Below are 13,077 nucleotides of genomic sequence, written 5' to 3' on the forward strand. Positions count from 1 at the left end.
AAACCTCCATTCTTACAAAAAAACGGTTACCTCGATCTGGACATACCGGCTATAACTTGATCATCATTTCTGAACTACAGCCCATCATTCGGATGTGGCTGAGAGGAAGAGCGGTTGTCTTTGAGTCAGAAGAAGCCAAGTTATCATGTTGATTTAACCTAGTGTGTATTGTACTGCTTGTTAAATGTGTGCGTTATCTCACTGCTACAGTGGAGAAGAGCTTCAAATCAAAGACCTCAAACCTGTTAGAAATCCCATCCATTACACTCCTGTTACTGAGTTTTAGGTAGAAGCAAAACCTTTAATAGCAACACCATTCTTTACGCTAATAATAATTTATATCTGGCTCTCGAGGGCTCTGAAGAGAAGTGTACTTCTTGCGCCAAATCCATCAATAAAAGTCAATCAAAGTTTATTTATTCAGCCCAATATGACAAATTGTAGTTTTGTCTCAGGGGGCTTTGAGGTTAATACAGAACATGAATATGCTGGAAATTCCCGGTGCTGTAAGCTTTTAAAATATGTATTGAATAGAGAAGTGTTTCTCCTTGCACTGTGTACAACTTGACACAAAGCTTCCAAATAAAAGGGGGACTGGTCAGAGGAAGTGAAATTGAATATGATAGCAGCTCAAAGATATTGTTAAAGACACTTGTTGAAACCTTCAGAGCAATTGAAAGTAAGTTTGTTATAAAGGTTGTCGTATCCACAGAATACAAGGCGACCAAGCAGAACAACATTGTGTGAAACACAGACACAGACATTAATTAATCTATAAATATAAGTGAAAATAAATGTAAAAAATACATTAAATATATATAATAATGTGTGTTCTGTATTATTCCCAACTCTCATTAGACACAAATTTCAGTATTTCTTTTTTATTATTCCTGTATTTATTTCCACATGTATTTATTTCTCGTTTTTTTTTCCACATTTATTAATTCTTGTATTTTTGTATTCCTGTATTTATCATGTATTAATGTGTTTATTTAATTTATACTTATGCCATGTTCTGTCCTCAATACCTGTGTGCTCGTTGTGTGCATACAGGTACAGATTCACTCTAAATCACATCACAACAAGACCTGTAGTTTGGCATTCATTGTTTTAAAACCACACTGCCGGTCTAGAGGTTTATGCATTTGGGTTTTCATGCAGGTGTTCGAGGTTCAACACCCAGGAGAGGAATATCTTTTGTCTTCTGCTGTGCTGATGTTAAATCTGGAGAAATGGTCTCCACCACTTTTTCTAATAAAGTGACGCCCATGATTCTAATAAGATTCAATTCCAGATTCAAAGGTTTTATTGTCATATGCACATAAGCTACAGTGTAGAGATGGCAATTAAATTATTCTGACCTGAGCTCCTCCAACAATGCAACATATATAATAAAATACAAAAACACAAAATACAAAATAAAATAAAAAGTAGTGCAAAAAGTCTATACATGTCAATAGATTGTGGAGAAAGCACGTTTTTTAAGAATGTCTGGTCTGGTGGAAAGACTTTATAAAAGTGTGAGAAACAGTAAAATCCAGAGGGAGGCAGTGATGCAACACTGTGGAAGCAAACAGCCGTAAAACACCACAGAAGAAGAAGAGGAAGTGCTTTTATTTTGAAAGGAGTCTGTGTTCCCAGGGTGCATTGCGCGTACTCACAAACATGGTGGATAAATGAATAGAAGAAGCTGTTAATGGTTAAAATCCGGAATAAACTTCTTATTAATTCATGATTTGAAGCACCAGGAATTCAACATGTCATTACCCTGAAGCAAACTCGGTTCAAGTCGGATAAATAAGTGAGTGTCACCTGAATAACTGCTGTGGGTTGAAAATGATTCAGTAAAACATGCTAATGTCAACTGTAAATAATGCACTGTTAGACCAACATGTGATCCAAGAACGCTCTTATTTTTGTCAAATCCATTACTTTTCTGTGCATTTGTTTTTATTTTACAAGAAGAAATGCTTACCTAGATTATACTGTAGTTTGAGTAACGTTAGCAATCAGTCTGTCTTCAGAGCTTTGTTGAACAAGTTGTACAAATACACTTGATATAGTGTAAAAGGAGGTTATAGCTATTATTATGTCGTAAACTTCTGTACACCCCCTCATCAATATCTTTACTATTACTGTTTATTATAAATGTTTCTCATGCTAACACACAGTTGCAATGTGTTACACATGTGTTATTGTATTTCTTGCTCTTCTTTATGTATGACTTGCAGGTGCAGTATTTTTTCTATGCATCTGTCTTCTGCTCTTTATTTCGGTTCTTAACACTTGCTGTATGTGTGTTCTCTCTCAATATGTTCATCACACACAAGGACATGTTCTTTGCAAATAAATAACCTTCTTAAAATAAAACCATATTCTGATTCTGATTATATTTATAATTTGTCCTCTCAGGTAACGTGATGTCGTTCCCGGAGCCCAGACCTCAGGTTCCTCAGCTCCCTCAACACCTTCTGAGGAGCATCGACTGCCAGCAGGGGGCCGTCCGGGCGGTGCGCTTCAACGGTGAGACAGAAATATATATCATACTGATGTTCAGACTATTGGGATATATATAGGGAGGCGTGTGGCGCAGTGGACTAGTGCGTTGGTGTTCGGATCAGGGGGGCACAGCTTCAAACCCCACTGCAGTCAGTATGTCGTTGTGTCCCTGAGACACTTCACCCCAAATTGCTCCTGTGGGGATTGTCCACAGCAGGGGTCGGCAACCCCTGGCACGCGTGCCAGCATTGGCACGCGGCACCGTAGCCAGTGGCACACTAGGAATAAGTCGAATAAGTGTGCAAAATATTTAAATTGTATTTTCGGATCCTGAACGAGACCGCCGCCAGAGCGCGTCTCCCCGTTACCTGCAGAAGGGAGCCATGCACGCAGCGCAGCCCCACTCTCTTTAACTCCAGGTGACTTTCTGCCGCTTTCCTCCGTGGTGCAGGGCTGATCGTTTCACCACAGAGGAAAGCACTTCACAAATTGCAGTACCCATAAGGAGCTTTACAAATGTCGCAGTTTTTGCGTGGCTGTGTGTGTCTTTAGTTGAAAGCCCAGTGGCGATCTGCTCATCTCTCATTGAAATAATATGCTACAAAGGGGCGGACTGGCCATCTGTGTGTTGAACTTTCCTGTCGGCTCCCAGACCGTAGTCGAGGAGGGCAGAAGCAACGAGCTTCAGGTTCAATAACCCACTTTAGCTTAAATGACTGGAGAGAGGCGAGCTCTTCTTGGGAGGCTGTTGCATTTATTTAGCTGTTCTTCTGTTTCACAAAATACATCACAGACCTCTGTTTTTCTGCTGCCTCGTTTCACTTCCAGAAACATACTCACATGCACACGCCACACCCCTATCTCTCTCTCTCTCTCTAAGGGACAGCGATCTCATCTCACTCTGCATGACCCTAATATCATAACATGTGTGTTCTGGAGAATCACAGAACGGACGATCGTCCTTATTATTATGCCGTTTAAACCAATTATTTAAATGTGTTTGTTAAATTCGGTATCATGTAAGTTGCGCTGACAGGTCCACACACTGCTTCCCCGCAGCGAGGCCCCCCCGCCCTTCTGTTGATAGATCACGAGCGTCAAGCTCCTCAACATCCTCAACACCCCCCCCCCCCCCCCCCCCCCCCCCCCGTTGATAATTCTCGATCGTTGGCACGCTGATAACAATTTTTTTTTTAAATGGCACTTCATATCAAAAAGGTTGCCGACCCCTGGTCCACAGTATTGAGTATGTTAGTCGCTTTGGATAAAAGCGTCTAACAAGTAACATGTAATGTAAACATCAGTAAGATAAGATACAGCTTTATTTATCCACAGAGGGTAAATGTGGTGCTGCACTAGCCAAATAAATAGAACAATACAATAATTGGCGTATACTAAGGCTGGATGATTTGGAAAACATTATTTTGACTGATAATGAAATTGTGATATGATTCACGATCAATCAATCAATCTTATGTATATAGCCCAATATCACCAATGTTACATTTGTCTCAGTGGACTTCACAGTTTGTACAGAATATCAATACGACACCCTCTGTCCTTGGACCCTCACATCGGACAAGGAAAAACTTCCAAAGAAACCCCACAGTCAACGGGGGAACATGTTATAAACCTTGGGGAGAGCAACAGACGTGCAATAGATGCCGTGTGTAAATTGAAAAAATTATACATTTACAACATAGGTAGTCCAAATGCTTGAAAATGCACGACATTGAAGGGGTTTATCATTTTTAATCATTAGCTTTAACACATTGTGTGCTTGGTGCAATTTGTGAGCGTGAACCCTCTATGTGAGTCTTGAGTCGTCCATTAAGTGTCTTTATCTTCCCTCCTCTGTGTGATGTCAGCTGACGGGAACTACATTCTCTCCTGCGGCAGCGACAAATCTCTGAAGCTGTGGAGCGTGAGTCGAGGCACTCTGCTGAAGACGTACAGCGGACATGGATACGATGTGCTGGACGCTGACGGGTGAGAGAGTTTCTATTACAGCCTCTTCCATAGAGTGGCAGGGAGTTTTAATCAGAAACATGCAGTGGAAACACTTATAGTGATAAACCACTTCCAAATATGTCTTGGCCATTTCTACTGATCATATTTCCATTGTTGAGGTCTACTAAAATACATTTATATTGTGCAATTTTCCAAACTCACATTGGTTTCTCATACAGCATCTCTGTATAGTATGTGTATTCACTCTCTGTCCTAAACGGCTTGTTGGAGCTCCTGCCCCCCCCCCCCCTCCCTGTGAGCCCAGTGTGCTCTGATTGGTCGGGACGTTGCGAGGCTCGCTGCTCAGTGAGCTGGCTTACTGGTGTGGTTTCTGGGTTGGCGATACAGCGGGACAGCGAGAACAAGCGAAACTCATCCTGAGCACACACAAACACTCACAGCCGAAGTAACAACAATAAGTGTGGCTTGATATTGAGTTAGAAAAAGGTTTATGACGCTGTGAGAATGGGTCTGCAGAGAGCATTTCTCCACCATCCCAACTCGTCTATTACCAGCGTTCAGGGAGCTCTATGCAAGTCAATGGGACTCCCTGTTAGTTAGCCAAGGGACCCTGGTGTGTGAGGTGCTCCGCGGATTGGTCCATTTGGGCCAATCCGGTCATGTGTTGTTGATTTGGGTGTTCACACGTCACAGAACCCAGGAAGCAAACAATGGAAAAAGAGAAATCTCCAACGAGGCGTTCTGGGGCAGCATAGACAGGTCTTTTCTGTGTTAGAGTTTTACTCGCTACAGGGTGTACTTTGAGGGTTTTTGTCTCTGCAGACCGTTTACATGCAGAACCTTCATAACACACAAGGGGACGGGTAATAACCAGAAAAGCATGACATGGGCCCTTTAAGAAGTAAACATGTAAACAAATAATCTTTACTTTCTTATTTCACCAGTTCCTTTGACAACAGCCAGCTGTGCTCCTGCAGCTCTGATAAGTCGTTGATTCTCTGGGACGTCGCCACGGGACAGGTCACTCGTAAACTCAGAGGTCACGCTGGGGTGAGTCTGAAACCGATACTGTACTGTAGTTTGGTTTTTGTTGTGTCTATTAAACTCTTTTTAATGTTTGTTCTCACCTAACTGTCTTACAGAAAGTCAACTGTGTCCAGTTCAACGAGGAGGCGTCTGTCATCTTCTCTGGTGAGTCTTCACACGTGTTAAATACCTTAAATGCACAAAACATCATTCAAATGTGTGTTTTATTGGATTAATTATGTGTAATGTCTTTCCACTTTAACATTGAGTTGTTTACGTAAGTGTCTTTTTAAGTATTTATGTTAAATTGAAACCAACTCATCAACCCGAGTACTGATCATTAACTGATTCGAATTTTGTGTTTCAATGGGAACTCATTAATTCAACCTTTACTTATAATCCATTGGTCATTGAGACACTACCCTCATTGATAAAAACATTGAGTCAATAATAAGTAAAAGCAAAAGCAACAAAGAGTTCAATCAGTAGAGACTTCAAGTTAGTTTAGTGCGATAACATATTTATTTCCATGTAAACAAAGGGCAATATTATCTTAAAGGGGACCTATCATGCAAAGTCCCCGGTGTGTCAGGGAACTCACGCAGCGTCAGAAAATAAAACCCTCTCTCTTTTCCTCCGTACCCAAATCTTTTAAAAACGGGTGTACCCGAGCGGATACAGATTTGCTGCCGATATTACGTAATTTCGGATGGTGGACCCACAGAGAGTTGCGAAACAATGCCTGACGTGTTTTGGACGTAATCTCGTCTTTGTTTACATTAGCAAGCCTCGCTAACACTCAGAGCTAACCTGTACTGGAGAGCACATGTGTTTTAAAAAGCAGGAAATAAAAAAGAACTCATCTTGTGATAAACCCGCAAGAGAAAAAGCATTTGAGCTCCATACTGTTTCAGAAATAATCCTTGATGTGGTTTAGAACAGGATGGCGTTTTATCACAGCAGAATTTAACTTTATCGGTACAATTCTGATCAGGCATTAGCTCCGCCTCCTCTTTCTTTTTTGTTCAAGCTAAGGACCCAAAATCCGCGTTTCTCTAACACGGCTGAAATAGAGGGATATGAGGGATTTCTAAAATGCATGATCTGTTTGTATTTTGAGAAAAACACATAGACATGTTTTTATATTTTTTTATCTGAGACCTATAATATATGCCTAAAAATAGCATGATAGGTGACCTTTAAACTTTGGCGATTAGACCCCATCGTGCTGTGATGGATTTAGGGGGAGGAGAAGCCGACTAGGAAAGGTGGGGGCTTGCTCATTGAAAGAAAGGGCGAGTGAGTGAGAGAGGATTTGTGAATGAGAGTGTAAGAGACAGTCTTCCTGAAAGAACTTGTGCTGTGCTTCATATATACAACTGTGTGTGTGTGTGTGTGTGTGTGTGTGTGTGTGTGTGTGTGTGTGTGTGTGTGTGTGTGTGTGTGTGTGTGTGTGTGTGTGTGTGTGTGTGTGTGTGTGTGTGTGTGTGTGTGTGTGTGTGTGTGTGTGTGTGTGTGTGTGTGTGTGTGTGTGTGTGTGTGTGTGTGTGTGTGTGGTGTGTGTGTGGTGTGTGTGTGTGTGTGTGTGTGTGTGTGTGGTGTGTGTGTGTGTGTGTGTGTGTGTGTGTGTGTGTGTGTGTGTGTGATGTGTGTGGTGTGTGTGTGTGTGTGTGTGTGTGTGTGTGTGTGTGTGTGTGTGTGTGTGTGTGTGTGTGTGTGTGTGTGTGTGTGTGTGTGTGTGTGTGTGTGTCCTCCAGGCTCTCTTGATGGGACGGTTCGTAGCTGGGACACTCGCTCCAGGAGGTTTGAGCCGATCCAGATTCTGGACGAGGCTCGAGACGGCGTCAGCAGCCTGAAGGTGGCTCAGCACGAGCTGCTCACTGGGTCAGAACACAATCACTTCCTGACATTAAATACAGTTCATTTGAAGATTACATTGATCATAAATCGTCCTGCTTATTCAGACTGCAGCAGTTTAGTTTAGTACTTGAAGTACTCACCTCTCTACCGATCAAAACTAAACATGGAGAAGAAGTGGTTAGTCATTTTGCTTCCTATTTCTGGAACAAACTCCCAGAAAACTGCATTTCACTTAATTTAAATCAAGGATGAAGACTTTTCTTTTAGACACTGCTTTTAATTTAAATCATTATATCTCCCACCGCTTATTCTTGTATTTTTGTACCTTTCTTATTCTTTTTATGCTGGTTTTTATTTTAATTTCTGTGTATTATCGATGTTGTTTTATGATTTTATTTAGTTTTTTATTTGGTGTGTAGGAATAGCCTTGTTGTAATGTGCTCTATACTTTCCTTGCCTGATTTTCAGATGTCACCGTGGCTCTGTTTTAAAATATCCTTCTGTTATTGTCTCATGTTCAGGTCTGTGGATGGCAGAGTGCGGCGCTACGACCTGAGGAAGGGACAGCTGCACGTGGACTTCATCAGCAGTGAGTAATTCATGATGCATTCACCACTAGCAGTACTACAAAATGCAGCACTTGTAACAGTGTGTGTGTGTGTGTGTTTTGCAGGTCCCATCACATGTGTGTGTTTCAGTCAGGACGGTCAGTGCACTCTGAGCTCCAGTCTGGATTCTACCGTCAGACTGCTGGACAAAAGCACCGGGGAGATGCTGGGAGAGTGAGTCGTGTTCACTCTCATCCTGTCAAAGTTAGAACATGTCCCTAATTGCTAGGCGACTTATACTTATGAGGTGGAAGCAGGAGGCGTCTCCCACTCATGTCCAGTGGGTGACAGGACTTATGAAGTTTCCACACATGGAGAAAATAAAGTGTACTTTGGGTGGCTCCACTTGCAAATGTTATAGGACATGGCAACCAATTTTAACGTACATGGAAAGTTTGAAACTGTGTACTCTTCCCTAACTGATTCCTCATTTTTTAAACTGAATTACAGTATAACACATATTAACTATAGCCAACCATTACCTTTTTTTATGTGTTTTTTTAGTTGTTTGTGCTGTGATTTCAACCATCTGTTTGTCTATCATTTTAAATGTTTTTGTACTATTAATCTAGTCTTATTCTTTAGGGGGGGGGGTTCCTCCTAGTAAAACAAATGGACAACCTGCACACCTGTTTTTGTTGTCTTTGTCACTGTATGCGTTGTTTAAGAAAAAGTTAAATACAGTTTAAAAATCAAAGGTTCATGTTGTCTGTCTGTCTCCCTCAGGTATACAGGACACAAGATGAAGGGCTACAAGCTGGACTGCTGTCTCTCCGGGAAAGATACTCACGTGCTCAGCTGCTCAGAGGACGGACACGTGTACTGCTGGGACCTGGTGGAGGTACGCTTTCATTAAGCCTCATTTTATAGGATGGGTTTCCTTTAGCACTTTACACAACCTAACTTACAAACAGTTGGCTTTAAAATGTGTTATTTCAAGACATTTTTCACAAATAAGTCTGTGGATGATCTTGATTTCACAATTAAGGCGTTGTTGAGTTTTTTAAATGTTTTTTTTGTTGCCCCTTTGACAACAAGCCGAGTGCCATTTACTTCTATTATATTGGAGAGAAGGTAGACCTAGTACTATAGTTGGAAGAAGGGTGAACTCTCCCTTTTAAGTTGACAAAAAAATAGCTAGTTGGCTATTAGTGCACATTTTTATCTTTCAGGGATCCAAAATGAGACATTTATCCACCAGATTTTAGATAAATGACGCATGTACAGCTGGGACCTGGTGGAGGTACGCTTTCATTCATCCTCATAGTGCATTTTATAGAATGGGTTACCTTTAGCATTTTACACAACCTTAACTTATAAACAGTAGGGTTTAAGAATAGTTATTTTAAGAAATGTTTCACAAAGAGGTCTGTGGGTGATCTTGACCAGGTCATGATTTCACAATAAAAACTTTGCTGAGTTTTTTTAAATATGTGGTTTTTGCCACTTTGACAACAAGCCAAGTGCCATTTACTTCTATTATAGTGGAGAGACGGAAGACCTAGCACAAAAGTATAGTAAGAAAAGTATGTCTTTTGATTTTGGGGTAAACTCTCCCTCTTAAAGGTGGGGTAGGTACATTTGAGAAACCGGCTCGAGATACACTTGTTGTTATATTCCATGGAATGCTCTTAACATCCCGATAGCAATGAATATCTGAAGTGCTTTGACAAAAAATCCATCAAAATGTCATCTGTGGAAGCCGTAGTACTGTAAAAAGCACGACCAATCTTCTGAGCCGGCCCGGCTAAAATAACTGGATGGCCTACCTGCCTGTCAGCCTTCCATCTGTGCACAAACTTATCTCGTGCCCTCATTGGTCATGTGCGAGTTCGTGTGTGTTGGAGGAGGGGCTCTGTAAGGAAGTCTGAAGGAAGTGGCAGATTTTTTCCGGCTGTGTATTTTCAAATTCTAGCGCACTCGAGCTGGTTTCTCCAAAATTACCTACCACACCTTTAAGTTAACAAAAAAATAGCTAGTTGGCCTGTAGTGCAAATCCTTATATTTTGACTCCAAAATGAGACATTTATCCACCAGATTTTAGATAAATCATGTCTAACCTTATGTTAGAAATAGTCATTGAAAGTGTTCTGAAAGCATGTGTTGTGTTTCTTCCTGCAGGGATCTCTGACCCTGAAGCTTCCTGTGGGGAAAGCTGTCGTCCAATCACTGTCCTTCCACCCCACAGAGACCCGCCTCCTCACCGCCATGGAGGGGCGTGTCCAGGTGTGGGCGGCGGAGCCTGAGGAGGAGGAGGAGGAGGAGGCCATGGCCACGTAGAGGGAGGAAATATGAGTTTGCATCGTGAGACGATTGTATTTTCTATCATAACAATTAAATACTCAACTTTCAACACCATCGACCTCATGGATAAAAACCTCTTACTTCCATGTTTAGTTTTTGAGTCACAAGGCGTCGTTGGAAAGAAATAAGAATATTCAGAAAATATAAATCTGAAGTCTCAAAAGCAGTGTTTGTAACCTTGTAATTGGCTTAAACATTGTCATTTATTTTCCAAGAAGTGAGTTATTTAAATCTACTTGATTCAGATAACTTCAGATATCTAGATGATCTTATTGGTTAATTTCTTCATTAAAATCTAATCCTCCTAAGATGGAAGCTATTGCTAAACATACTTTAATACAGATACTACAAAGTAAAAACAACTTTTTGGAGGCTTTGGTTCACAAATGTACAGAAAACATGACCTGGATTTGGAGTGAGTGGATGATAGTTATTTGAACACGACTTTGATTTTTGTATGTGTGCAAAACTTCTATTTTTGTACAAAGCGTTAAATAAACCAGTTTTTTTCTGAGTACACATCATGTCATTTCTCTCTTTATACTAATCATACTAACACCAACACTGTTCTGTACAAATGTGTCTTTATTAGGAACTGAACACACTATGAACATATTACAAAATAAGTTAATCAGCACGACATAAGAATGGCAACAAATAAATAAATAACTTATCTTACATAAATACATTTTTTTTAAAAAGTTGTTTACGAATCAGTCTGAATTTTAAAGAACTTCACTCAGCTGTGTTTGTTTGTTGTTTGTACGCAGCTTCGTACATTGAATCCATTGTCTAATAACCCCACAATTGCACTTAAGAATTAAAATAAATACAGCTTATTTACAGAAACAATCAAGTAGCTTGTAGTTGAATAATGTCTCGTTTCAGTTTCACCTTTTTGTCAGAAGACTAGGTATCGTAATAAGGCAGCTTGCATTTGCCGGGCTCTTTTCTAATACCTTATTATATATTTATTGCCAACGTCAGATGAGAAAAACTCCCTTTACTCTGCAAACTGTTCATGAACTAAAATAAGAGCCATATTTTCTGCTATGGGAGTACTTCTTTAAAGCCTGCAACCGCCAAAGGTCGTAAACTTCTAATCCCGTTGAGGCCCGTTAGATCACCAGCTGAAGTCAAAACACTTAAATCAACAACCCTGGATTCATGAGGTCTCACCTACAAGTGAGAGGGGAAATAGCTTAGATGTTTGCTCATTCATTTTGACATAAATAAGCTCCCACGAACAGGTTTCAGCTGTCATTTAGGGATACAACTCATCATTTACAGACACTATGATACAAACGCATCCTCACAAATTGTCCCAATGCATCCCTTTCCCCTCGTTTGAATCATCAAATAGCTTGATAGGAGACCTTTAAATGACTAGGAATAGGAATAAAACTCATCATTTACAGACACTATGATACAAACGTATCCTCACAAATTGTCCCAATACATCCCTTTTTCCCCGTTTAAATGACCCACGCTCAGCCCACGCAGCTGCAGCCGGCGGCCGACAACTTCTCCACCTTGTGCCAGCGGTGGGAGTTATCGAGGAAGGCGATGTCCTCGTGCAGCGTGGGCCGGCAGCAGGGCGTGTGGTGGTGCTCCCTCACTTCTCCGGGCAGCACGCCGCTCTGCAGCAGGTTGCTGAGCGTCAGGTCGTGGTTGTTGCGAGCGTGAGGGCACGTCCCGCTGCAGTACTTGAAGAGGACCGTCTCGTCCGAGTCGTAGCCGAGGCCCAGGTGCCGGACCTGAATCAGTACGGAGCGCAGGCCGCACGGTGAGGCCAGGGCGGAGCGGCGAGACCGGGCCGGGACGAGGGGAGCGGGGGAGGGTTCAGAGGCTAAGAGTCCAGAAGCTCCAAGTTCAGAAGCTCCGAGTCCAGATGCTCCGAGTCCAGAAGCTCCAAGTTCAGATGCTCCGAGTCCAGAAGCTTCAAGTTCAGATGCTCTGAATGCAAAAGCTTCTGCAGATTCATCCCCGTTGTGTGAAGAAGATGCTGTTTCTTGTTTGTGATCTGGAAAAGGAAGAAAGTGTCAAATCCTATGTACAGAATTCAATCAATCAAACACATTTTGTTCATATGGCGTAATCAGGGCCGCCCCTCACTACACGCAGAACACACAGAGTGCATAGGGCCTCATCTTATGCGCAAATGCGGCGCAATAATAGGCGCCACAATTTCCCCGCAGCGAGGCTCCGGCACTAACAGTTCACGAGCGTGCTCTACCCCCCCTCAGCGGTCGCGACACGTGAGTGACGAGTTGTGTACAGACCCGGGGGGCCTCATAACACAATCTCACGTAGGGTCCCAAGTTGGCCAGGGGCAGCCATGGGCGTAATATCACAAATTACACATTTGTCTCAGGGGGCTTTACACTGTACAGCATACTGTCTTTGGACCCTCACAGCAACGGGTAAAAACCCCACAATTTAGAGAGAAACAAAAAAGGACATATTCTGCTCATCTTCACCCTCTGTCTGAAACCAGAGCCCAGTCTGCTCTGATTGGTTAGCTGGCCGCCTCTGTTGTGATTGGTCAACCTCTTAGAGATGTCCTGCCCCTTAGCCTATCACGTACAATGTGTTGGAGCACTAGCCAATATAAGCGAGAGTGTTACATAGTGATGTCACTATGTTCAAGTAAACAAAGGAGTCCAATGGAGGCATTTCAGGGGTGAGTGGGAGAGAAACCCCCTCTGAAGGAACACAGGGATTTTAGCCTTTGCAGACCATTTACATGCACACAAACCCATAGAACACATTATAGGGAAGGGGAAACGGACAAAGGTGCAGTAGATGT

General features: G+C 42.0%; 2 protein-coding genes across 2 annotated transcripts; one reads left to right on the forward strand and one right to left on the reverse strand.

Annotated features, from left to right (window-relative positions):
• The first annotated feature begins 1,654 nt into the window (after nt 1-1,654).
• On the forward strand, nt 1,655-10,787 carry wdr83 (WD repeat domain containing 83). The gene is made up of 10 exons (XM_034130096.1): nt 1,655-1,801; nt 2,413-2,523; nt 4,368-4,488; nt 5,415-5,520; nt 5,613-5,661; nt 7,254-7,380; nt 7,878-7,945; nt 8,030-8,138; nt 8,691-8,805; nt 10,086-10,787. Exons 2-10 carry the CDS (start codon nt 2,421-2,423, stop codon nt 10,242-10,244), a joined length of 957 nt encoding a protein of 318 aa, XP_033985987.1. The 5' UTR covers nt 1,655-1,801; nt 2,413-2,420; the 3' UTR covers nt 10,245-10,787.
• A 971-nt stretch (nt 10,788-11,758) lies between these two features.
• On the reverse strand, nt 11,759-12,608 carry LOC117481999 (persephin). The gene is made up of 2 exons (XM_034129944.1): nt 12,578-12,608; nt 11,759-12,291 (listed from the first exon to the last, which is right to left on the reverse strand). Exons 1-2 carry the CDS (start codon nt 12,606-12,608, stop codon nt 11,759-11,761), a joined length of 564 nt encoding a protein of 187 aa, XP_033985835.1.
• Nucleotides 12,609-13,077: the final 469 nt, after the last annotated feature.

This window comes from Trematomus bernacchii, unplaced genomic scaffold (assembly GCF_902827165.1).
Source record: "Trematomus bernacchii unplaced genomic scaffold, fTreBer1.1, whole genome shotgun sequence".
Classification (NCBI taxonomy): Eukaryota; Metazoa; Chordata; class Actinopteri; order Perciformes; family Nototheniidae; genus Trematomus; species Trematomus bernacchii.

Bases quoted from the DNA above. Each gene is read 5' to 3' on its own strand.
- wdr83 (XM_034130096.1), top strand. From the start codon at position 2,421: ATGTCGTTCCCGGAGCCCAGACCTCAGGTTCCTCAGCTCCCTCAACAC. The intron at 5,521-5,612 runs GTGAGTCTGAAA...ACTGTCTTACAG, and splicing joins AACTCAGAGGTCACGCTGGG to AAAGTCAACTGTGTCCAGTT. The intron at 8,806-10,085 runs GTACGCTTTCAT...TTCTTCCTGCAG, and splicing joins ACTGCTGGGACCTGGTGGAG to GGATCTCTGACCCTGAAGCT.
- LOC117481999 (XM_034129944.1), bottom strand. From the start codon at position 12,608: ATGGCTGCCCCTGGCCAACTTGGGACCCTAC. The intron at 12,292-12,577 runs GTGAGATTGTGT...TTCCTTTTCCAG, and splicing joins TGGCCAACTTGGGACCCTAC to ATCACAAACAAGAAACAGCA.